General features: G+C 48.6%; 1 protein-coding gene across 12 annotated transcripts in view; it reads left to right on the top strand.

Moving 5' to 3' along the window:
- TXNRD2 (thioredoxin reductase 2) overlaps positions 1-11,095 on the top strand; it is a 68,716-nt gene that overhangs the window by 397 nt on the left and 57,224 nt on the right. For 5 of the 12 annotated variants that reach the window (XM_064272555.1, XM_064272560.1, XM_064272553.1 and 2 more), the window contains exon 2: positions 4,388-4,456. In XM_064272555.1, coding sequence (XP_064128625.1) covers positions 4,388-4,456 — 69 coding nt within the window. Of the gene's footprint in view, positions 1-4,387; positions 4,457-5,048; positions 5,138-11,095 lie in introns of those variants that run through there. The other 7 variants (XM_064272565.1, XM_064272562.1, XM_064272559.1 and 4 more) reach the window with 4 other exon arrangements.

Here is an 11,095-nt window from a genome sequence, read left to right as displayed (position 1 = left end):
GTAGGGCGGGGCCGGGGGTGTCGGCGTGGGGAACTCGGTGGTGTATGGTTGCGTGGTGCGGGGGTGTGCGCGCGTACATCGGTCACCGCAGCTCTGTTCCCAGAAGGGGAAACTGAGGCGGGGGGGCCTGTCTGAAGCCCCGTGGGAAGAGTGACCTGTGCCTGCTGCACCTGTAACTCCTGGAGCTCCGCAGTCCCCACCTTTAAGCCCAATATTAACAATAGCGCTGATGATCTTGAGGCTGTCTCACCTGCAGCCATCCACTGCCTGCCAGCCAGCCCTGCCACCTCCTCCTGAGTCCCCAAGCCACTAGCGGCCGTTCATAGTAGACACTCAATACATGCACACGTAGGGAATGAAGGGACCCTAGGGAAGTGGATGGGCCCTGAGCGCCCACGTGTTGTGCTGGTGCTGCTGACCTGGGGGGTGGGTATGGGGAGGATGAGGAAATGTGCTAGTGAAATCACTGAGGGGCATTAACCAGACTATGACAGTTTTCATGTAACCCTGAGTGTACTGAGTGACACCAGGATCCCAAAGGAGGGGTTGGATGCTACGCCACCTAGGAGAGCTCATGCCCAAATTTGCAGGATGGGCTCCCAACAGCTGACCACAGCACCACCACAGCAGCTGTGGTGTGGTCAGTCCCATGAGTGGCGACCGCCCATAGGCCCTGCCCTGTGGTGATGGTGATAGCACTTGACTCTCACATGAGTGAGTGTTGAGGGGCGAGAACTTTTTCATAGAGATGGTGTCGGTGGAGAAAGAATGGCAAGAGCTGACTGCACATGTAGATGGGCAAAGCTGTGCACTGTTGTGGTCCTGGGGAGCCTGAAACGTAGGACTATCCTTATGACGGCTTTTGCTTACCCCATGGCCATGCAAGACCTTGGAGCCAGTCTCCCTGGACATGAGAGCTCACTGGGAGTGCTGGAAGACAGGGTGTGGCCAGTGCAGCTACAAGCCCAGGGCTTTTCAGGCTGCTGGGCAGCCTTGGCCTTGGGGCGGAATATTTCATTTGGGGCTGGGCAGGAGCACTTCCCCAGGACTGCCCCATGGCAGCACAGCTGTGCTGGTAGAGAGGGAAGCCCCCACGTTAGAGCTTTGCTTCGGGTGATGAAGAAGGACTGGGTGTGCACAATGCCAACCCCCGACAAGAACGTCCAAGTCTGAGCCACGTCATGCAGTTCAGCCCTGCAGCTTCCCTGGGGTCAGGAGAACACCTGCCCTGTCCTCAGCCTCAGGATTGCCTGATGCTGCCCTTGAACGGGAGCCAGTGTTGTTGGCGTCACTTGTCCCCGATACCTGCTGCCAGGAAAGCGTGGGCGAGGAGAACAGTGCACAGGTGGCTGTCTGAGAAGGCCAGCACACCCGTGGGGCCACATGGGGAGCTTTCAGCTGGCCCTTACCTGGGCAGTGTGTCCACCACTCGTACTTTGTTTCACTCATGTGCTCCTGCTCTGCTGCTGACCCTGCACTAGGCACCAGGGTCAGAAATGAGCAGAAACTTCAAGGACAATGCAGTCAGGACTCAGGGGAGACCAGAGGCCTTGGACAGAGGCCCTTCTGGGTGTCCATGCCTGAGCCCTGAGGGCGGGTGGGGAGGGCTGCCTGGCTGAGGCTGTGACCTGAGCCAGAGCGGAGTGGGTACAGGCAGGCTGGGAAGCACAGAGTGCATAGCTATGGCACCAGGGAATGCCTGCCACCCACTCTTCTTAAAAAAGCCTCCGAATGCTGGTCTCTCAGAGTGTTTATCAGACTCACGGATCCCCGGGTGTCCCCGGTGTTCAAGTAATCCTGCCAATGATAAGCCCCATCTCTGCGTCAGCCAAGGGACCTGTTCTCTGTGTGATAGCAGCAGCAGCAGTAGGCCTCAGTGAGCCAGAGGCACAGCGCAGGCTGCATGCAGGACGCCTGAGCAGGTGGGAGGACAGGCATCTGCAATGGAAGGTAGGGATAGAGACATCCTCAGCAAAGCCCAGTGCAGTGGACTTATGCCCCTGCATCACCAAGTCAGCCCTCAATTCTCTGGCCACATATCAAAACCATCAGAGTTCTTGGGCAACAGTTTAGGCTGTTTACAATCTTTGAGTTGAACTTGGGGCCGGGCCTCCTTTTGACTTGGCTGTGTGAACTGAGTTGGCATGTGAGATCCCTGTGTGCGCATACACACATCTCGATGCACCACCACCTGATGACCTTGGGTGGGGCTAGCTGTAGGGTTCAGGTGCAGCAGAGTCCAGGAGGGCCCAGAGTGGCAGAGGGCAGGTCAGCTGCAAGCCACACTTGAGCTCTAAGGCACAGCTCCCGTGCCTCTGCAGGCCCAGGGGTCGGGGGTGGAGGGCATGCCATCCAGGTCTCTGGGTCTCTGGAGCCCGGAGGACCCCATGGAGCGCTGCCTCCAGGGGCATGGGACTCTGGGCAGGGGCTACAGGTGTGTCCTTGGCCACTCTGCCAGCCCAAGAAGGTTGAGGTTGTTTCAAACCAGTCTTCTCGATGGCAGACGCTGGGCTCTGCCCCTGGCGTGGGGAGGCTCAGCAGCCTGGGGATGGGAAGGACCCCGCTTTGATCACAGGACGCTGGGTGGTTGGGGCCTGGTATAAGCTGCACGGGGGCCGATGCATGTTGCTACCCTCTGTGCAACCGGCGTCCAGCCCTGATGCCCTGGGAAGGCAGCAATTCTGCCTCATCTGGGCAGACTCCTGCCTTGTTTTATACCCGAGACCCTGGTCAGCCATCCCCCACCACCCCTGCCCTCATACTGGTGACCACCACCAGTAGCTGTTGAGTCAACTGACTCATGGTGACCTCATGTGTGTCAGTGTAGAATTGTGCTACATGGGGTTTTCAGTGGCTGTGATCTTTTGGAAGTAAATCGCCAGGACTTTCGTCCAGGTGCATTTGGGTGGATTCAAACCTGCTTCCTTTTGGTTAGCAGCTGAGTGCAGTAACCATTTGCACCACCCCTAGCAGTAATTCTCTGTTTTTCCCTCCTTCCTTCCCCAGAGAGCAGGTGGTTCCCAGTGCTCGGAGGTGTCCCCAGCCTTAGGCCCCAGTGACAGGCTTCCCACTTCTAGGGACACACCTTCTCTCCCCCACACTGCATCTTCCCTCCCTCCCTCCCCCACCCTCTCACCTCCCGCCCTTGCCACCCCCCACCTTCCTCTCTCACCCCCCTCTTACTTCCCTCCCTCATCTCCTGCCTTCCTCCCTCTACCCCTCCCTTTCTCACTCCCTTCCCTTAGGGTGTCTCTCCCCTGCCTTCCATGCCAGTAGCTTGCATAATAGTCACAGGTGGCACCTTCTCGGGGATAGAAAAGGTACGGAAGGATGAGGGCTACCTGGGGTTGGGGGGAACACCAGAGGGAGCCCAGAAGGGATCCAGGGAAGAGACCTGGGCCAGGTTGGGGACCCTTCTCTTCCACTCCTCCGAGTCCTCAGGGCAACCTAGGCACATGACCCCCCTGGCTTCCCAGTCTCCCCGTGCAGTGCGGCCTTCTCTGAGACGCTGCATCCACCAGGAGAATAGCAAGGCCTGCTGTGTGTGCCACTGGCTTCTGGACAGCCTGCCTGCACCTGCCCTTGTGTCCTCACTCTGAAGAATAGCTTTTCAACTGAAAAACATGTCAGGCCAGGGAAAACATGTGCTTTGCACCTTTGGTTTAATTTTGTGTCTGGCTCTGATGCTAGCTGAATTTTGAGTTCAGAGGCGTCCTGATAGGTTTACTTCCTCTGGACATGGTGAGGGTTGCAGATGAGCTCACATGAGCCTGCGGGCACCCCTCACCCCCATACTCCTTGTTCTCTGGACTTGTGCAGATGGTGGGAACAAGTGCAGCCTTCTGCCCCAACGTGTGATTCATTATCATCCCAGAAAGTCACAGGGCAGGTCCCTTGTCCTGATAAAATACATCCTGTATAATGTTTAGGGGGCAGTGGCGGTGCAGTGGTAGAATTTTCGCCTTCCGTGCGGGAGACTTGGATTCGATTCCCAGCCAACGCACCTCATGTGCAGCCACCACCCATCTATCAGTGGAGGCTTGAAAGTTCCTGTGATGCTGAACAGGTTTCAGTGGAGCTTCCAGACTAAGACTAGGAAAAAAGGCCTGGCAGTATACTTCCAAAAATCAGCCAGTGAAAACCCCATGGATCACAGTGGTCCTATCTGCAATGGATCACAGGGATGGTTTAGGACTAGGCAGCATTTTGTTTCATTGTGCATGGGGTCACCATGAGTCGGGGGCTGACTCAGTGCCAGCTAACAACAACATGTAGCATTTAACCAACAAAGATTCCTGCCCTTTAGAAGTCATGAGCCCCCTTCTGGAACCTGTGCCCTGGACTTGTAGCTGGTTTCCTTCCTCTCACATCTCATCCTTCACCCCAGCAGGACAGCGGAACTATGACCTCCTGGTGATTGGTGGGGGATCTGGCGGCCTGGCCTGTGCCAAGGAAGGTATGTTAGCATCCTGTGTCCCTGCTGGCATAGCAGGGCCTTGAAGCTTTCGGGGTCACCTGAAGATAGCAGCGCTGTTCTCAGGGCCTGGTGGGAACGTGCTCTGAGTGGTGATGAGTGGATGCATTACCTCTGCAGCTGGTCTCCAGGGGTGGCCCATCCATTCTCAAAGCAAACCCAGGGCCTTGTCACCCTTGCGGGCTTGACCCAGCAGCTGCCTCACTGTTCCCTGCTCCCCACCTTCCCTAGCTATCTGGTCTACACAGCAGCCAGCCAGGGTGCACCGTTTTAAGACCTGCATCCGAGCCTCTCCTCCTCTGCTTGAGCCCTCCAGGGCTCCTTTCAGCCACCAAAGGCCACCAGAGGGTCTGCCTGTGTTCTTGTCCGACCTCATCTCTCCCGACTTGCTCACACCACTCCTGCCCTTCTACCTCCGTACTGCTCTCAGCTACTTTGAGACAGGCCCCTTCGCTTCTGCTTGCCCACTCTCCTCCTTTGTGTTTCTGCAGCAAGGCTGCTAAGATAGTCCGACTGGAATGGCATGCCCTCGCACATCCGGTCCCCATGCCTGCTCTACTCTTCTCTTTCCTAGCACTGATCACTCTTCAGCAGAGACTCCACTGGGGCATTATGCTGGCTGTGTCTCATGTTCTTCTCAGCACCCATACAAGCCTGGACACGGTGGGTACTTGGTAAGGTTGTGTCAAAGGAGTAGGCTGGACCCAAAGGCCAAAACAGAAGGCATTGTGGTTTGCTGTTAGCCCATTTTGTAAACAGATGGCGGGGCTGAACCAGGACTCTCCTCTGATGTGAGGTGTCACTGGCCTCTGTGTGATAAGGAGGCAGATGTTGGGTGGATGGAAGTTGTGGTGTCTTAGTTATCTAGTGCTTCTATAACAGAAATACCACAAGTGGATTGCTTAACAAACAAATTTATTCTTTCACAGTCTAGAAAGTCCAAGTTCAGGGTGCCAGCTCCAGGGCAAGGCTTTCTTTCTCTATCAGCTCTGGGGGAATGTACTGGTCATCAATCTTCCCCTAGGTCTAACCTGATAAATCCACTCTAACATGCCAGTTTCCCTAAGCCTTTGGATACTTTCTTCTATAACATACCAAGGCGGGTCTGGTACTTCAACTTGATTTAGTGTATGTAGGCCACCGTGTAATTCATGCTTCAGTGAACCAACCAAATAAACTATTAGATCCTTTCCTGACTTCTCGAGCTGAAACTTTGAATGAAGAATCTATGCTTAGTGGGCCCATATCAATAAACTCAGACTGATCCAACTTTATGTTCCTTGTACCATTATCCCACACCCTTAATATCCATTCCCACACATATTCGCCAGGTTTCTGTTTGTACATATTAGAAAAGTCAAGCATTTCTTTTGGAGTATAGTGTACACACTTTGTTCCTCATCTTTTGGGGCTTGCTGGGACTTAAGTCTAGTTATAGGTCTAGAAGCAAAGGTAGGTGGTGGAGTGTGTTTTGAAAACATTCAGCATTGTCTTGTAAGGCATCTGCCTCAGGCAATGCCCCAGGTGATGACTCAGATGGGTGGAGACAGAAAAGCAGGGCCCAGCATGAGTGGGAGATGACCAGGTGTTCTGGCCTGGAAACTGGGGTTCTTGAACATCAAATAATTGGATTTCAGAACCACAGACTGTGTAGAAGGAAATCCATTTTCCACGGCACTTGCTCTGAGTGGCAGATGGAGGGTGCTGGCCTGTTGTGGGGGCAGGAACCTGATTTGGGGGTCAGCGGAGGGGTACAGTGCCATCAGCCCCCTGGGCTGTCAAAACTGCCCCAGGAAATGGGGTATGGGGGCTGTGTGCCCCAGTGGGCAGCACAGAGCCAGTTGCCCCTATAATGTCCCTTATAGCTGAAGAAAATTCTAGACCATGTGTCCATCTGTTATTGTGTCTCTAAAGAGAAACATGTGTCTCTGAACCTGAAACAGTTCCTGGGCTTGACTTTCTCTTACTAGCAGTGGCATTTCCCCCTGTGGATGACTGTATTTGGCAGCTTTATTGAGATATAATTTACATACAAGAAACTGTCAATATTTAAAGTGTACAATTTGATCAGTTTTGACACTCTTCACACCTGTGAGGCCAGTAGTACTGCAGTCCAGGTAGCGGGTATGTCCATCACTCCCAGCAGTGTCCCTGAACCCCTTGGATACCCTACTGTCCCTCTTCCACCTCCCCAGCAGCCAGTGATCTGGTTTTTTTTCACTATGGAGTAGTTTGCATTTTCTGAAATTTTTTATAAGTGGAATGATGCTACATGCATTTTTATTTTTCTGGCTTCTTCCGCTCAGCATCGCGTTGAGATTCATCTATGTTGCTGTGTGTATTAGGAGTTCATTCCTTCTTATTGTTGACTAGTATGCCATTGTACGGGTATAACATAACTTGTTTATCCATGTACCTGCTGGTGAACACTTGAGTTATTTCAAGTTTTTGGCTTTTATGAGTAATGCTGCTATGAACATTCATGTATGTGTCTTTGTGTGAACATATGTTTTTATTTCTCTTGGGTGAATACCTAAAGATGGAATGACTAGGTCATGTGGTGTATGTCTTTGTTTATTTAGGTATTTTTATATGCAGTATTTTATAGTTTTCAATGTAGAAGTCTTTCACATCTTTTGTCAGATGTATCCCTAAGTGTTTCATATTTTTTATAGCAGTTTTATTGAGGTATACCATACAAATCACCCTTTTAAAGTGTATAATTCACTGATTTTTAGTATATTCACAGAGGTGTACAACCATCATCACAATCAATTTTAGAACATTTTTATCACCCCAAAAAGAAACCGTGTAGCAGTCTCCTCATTCCTTCCTCTTGCCAGTTCCTGGTGGCCACTGACCTCTAGCTCTCTCTTTAGATTTGCCCGTTCTGGACATTTCACATAAATCAAATCATACAATATGTAGACTTTTATATTGTTTCTTTCATTAGCATGATGTTTTCAAAGTTCATCCATGATGCAGCAAGTATCAGTACTTCATTCCTTTTTATGGCTGACTAATATTCCATTGTATGGCTATACCACATTTTGTTTATCCATTCATCAGTTGATGGACATTTGAGTTGTTTCCACTTTTTGGGTATTATGAATAACGTTGCTAGGAACATTCGTGTACAAGATTTTAGATGGACCTATGTCTTCAGTTCTCTTGTGTAGATGTCTAGTATAAAAAAAATGGCATGGAGGTATTTGACCTTGTCTAACTTTAGGAGGGGAGAGGAGAATCAAGATCAGCAACCCAAGGCTGATTCCTCTGAGGTAGAGGTCAAGCATAGTTCACTCTCCAACCTTTTCACCAATTCTGACACCAGCTGTCCCTCCAATGGCAGTCTCTACTTCTTTGCTAGATTTGATAAGTCCTTGCAGTGGCCACACAGAACTCACAGACTGTACTCACAGTTATGGGGTTTATTAGGAAAGTAACAGGTTATAGTTCAGGATCAAAATGACTTTGGATACAGCTCTTCAATCAGGACAGCTTCTCAGCTGTGCCTGCAGGCAGGCTTCTCTTCTACCCTCTCAGCCCTTCGGCCATCAGCCTGGCCTCTGCCCTGCTCGGGCAAGGGTTAAAAGCTTTTTAGTTCTGCCATTAAGTGCCCAGAGGCACCCCACTCCACCAGCAAGCCTCTTGTCCGAAGGTGCCCAGCTGTCTGGCTCCATGGGTCAGCACACCCACTGTAGCTGCCTCGCTTTGTGGACCAGGAAGCCCACTGCGCCGTCCTGTGCCGGTCAGTCTGCTGGTTCTGCCGCTGCTGTTTCTCTGCTGATGCTTCTTGCTGTCTTGCTTCTCGCTGCCTCTGGTGTTACAGCTTTCACTGTCTGTCTCCTGGACCTAGGAGGTTCTCAGCACAGGGACTCTGGGTTCAAAGGATATGCTCTGCTCCTGGCTTTTCTTCTTGGTGGTAGTAAGGGGTCCCCTTCTCAGCCTCTGGGATTTGCTCATTTTAAGACTAGCAGAATGGCAAAACTAACCAATCCCCTCATTAGGGTTCCATACACCTTATTGGCATGGTGCCACCCTCACAAATGTTCCATGCACCGTATTTGCGTTGTTAACAAGCTGTCCAATCCCTTTGGTGGGCCAAAAGCACCTTATTTGCATAGCCCCACCCAGTCATTCTGTGGGAGTCACAAGACCATGCATGGCTAGAAGGGTCATATTAAGTAATTCACTGCACCACACCTAGGAGTGGAATTGCTGGATCATATGCTAACTCTATGTTTACTCTTTTGAGGCATTGCCAAACTGTTTTCCACAGCAGCTCCATTTTACATTCCCATCAGCAGTGTATGAGAGTTCCAATTTCTCCATATCTTCACCAGCATTTGTAATCATCTGTCTTTTTTATTATACCATCCTACTGGGTGTGAAGTGATATCTCATTTTTTTGATTTGCATTTTCCTGGTAGCTAATGATGTTGAGCATCTTTTCATGTGTTTATTGGCCATTTGTATATCTTCTCTGAAGAAGTGTCTATTCAGAATCTTTACCTGTTTTTTTAATTGCGTTGTTTGTCTTTTTTATTATTGAGTTGTAAGAATTCTTTGTATATTTTTGATACTAGACCCTTATACATGATTTGCAGATATTTTCTCTCATTATGTAGGTTGTCATTTTACTTTCTTTATGGTGCCCTTTGCAGCACAAATTTTAAAAATTTTGATGAAATGTAGTGTTTTTTTTGTTGATTGTGCTTTTGGTGTCATATCTAGGAAACCATTGCCTAATCTAAGGTCATGACGACTTATGTCTGTGCATTCATCTAAGAGTTTTATAGTTTAAGCTTTTACATTTAGATCTTTGCTCCATTTTGGAAGGATTTTTGTATATGGTGTGAGGTGGTTGCTTTAGAGTTTATGGTATATGTCTTAGTTGTCTAGTACTGCTGTAACAAAAGTATCACAAGTGGGTCATGCTTTAACAAACAGAAATTTATTTTCTCACACTTTAGGAGGCTGGAAGTCTGGAATCAGGCACTGGCTCTAGGGAAAGGCTTTCTGCCTCCGTTATCTCTGGGGGAAGGGCCTTTCCTCTTCAGCTTCTATTCTTTGGCTCCTTGGTGATCTTTATGGGGTGTGGCATCTATCTTCTCCTATCTCTGCTTGCTTATTTGCTCTCTTTCATATCTCAGAAGAGATTGACTCAAGATACATCCTACACTAATCCTGCCTCATTAATATAACAAAGACAACCTATTCCCAAGTGGGATTATAACCAGAGGCATGTTGTTGTTAGGTGCAGTCTAGTTGGTTCCAGCTCATAGGGGCACTGTGTACAACAGAAGGAAATGCTGCCTAGTCCCACGCCATCCCCACAGTCCTTGCTATGTTTGAGTCCATCGTTGTAGCCACTGTGTCAGTCCATCTTTTTGAGCGTCTTCCTCTTTTTCCCTGACCCTCTACTTTACCAAGCATGATGTCCTTCTCCAGGTGTCCCTCCTGATATAATATGTCCAGAGTATGTGAGATGAAGTCTCGCTGTCCTCGTTTCTAAGGAGCACTCTGGATGTACTTTGTCCAAGACAGATTTGTTCATTCTTCTGGCAGTCCATGGTATATTCAACATTCTTCGCTAGCACAGCACCATAATTCAAAGGCATCAATTCTTCTTCAGTCTTCCTTATTCACTGTCAAGCTTTCATGTGCATATGAGGCAATTGAAAATACAATGACTTGGGTCAGGTGCACCTTAGTCCTCAAAGTGACATCTTTGCTTTTTAACAGGCCCAGAGGTTAGGATTTCCAACACATATTTTGGGGGTGGGGGACACAATTCAATCTATAACAGTATACACCTTTAACTTACCACAGCCTACTTTTTAGTGACATACCCAGTATATAGTAATAAAACCTTACAGTCGTATTCATTCGACAGCACTGGGTACTGGGTTAGTCCTATTCATCCATTTGTCCCTGCCCAATATTAAGCTGCTTGAAGTTGTCTTACAGCTCACTGGTGCCCTTTTCATTTAAAAAAAAAAAAAGTGTCGCTGTTTCATTTTGGGTAGTTTCTCTTCCTATGTATTAAAATTTATTAATCTTTTCTTCTGCAATGTCTAATATGCTGTTAAATCATCCAGTGTATGTTTCATCGAGTATAGTTTTCATCTCTCATGTTCAATAAAATTCAATCTGGGTCCTTTTTTTTAGTATCTCTATGTTTTCCCTTAAATTTTTGAACATATGGAATACAGTTATAAGACCAGTTTTATTTTTCTGCTACTTATGAAATCTGTGTCAGTTCTCTGTTAGTTTCCATTGACCGATTTTTTCCTCTTTATGGGGTATATTTTGCTGCTTCATTGCGTGCCTGATGATTTTTTATTAAATGCCAGACATTGTGAACTTTACCTTGTTGGGTTTTGGGTATTTTTCTTTTCCTATAAATATTTTTATAAATATTGTTGAGCTTTGTTCTAGGATACCGATAGGTTGTTAGGAGATAGTTTGATCCTTTTGAGTCTTTCATTTAAGATATCTTAGGCAGGTCTGGAGCTGTGCCCAATCTAACTAGGACTATTATATTCTCAACTACTGAGGCATGATTTTCCTGAATACATATTATCCAGTGCCCTGTGAATTATGTGTTTTTTCCAG

The sequence above is a fragment of the Loxodonta africana genome, chromosome 19 (assembly GCF_030014295.1).
Source record: "Loxodonta africana isolate mLoxAfr1 chromosome 19, mLoxAfr1.hap2, whole genome shotgun sequence".
Classification (NCBI taxonomy): domain Eukaryota; kingdom Metazoa; phylum Chordata; class Mammalia; order Proboscidea; family Elephantidae; genus Loxodonta; species Loxodonta africana.
This window is presented reverse-complemented; position numbering and strand designations above follow the sequence as displayed.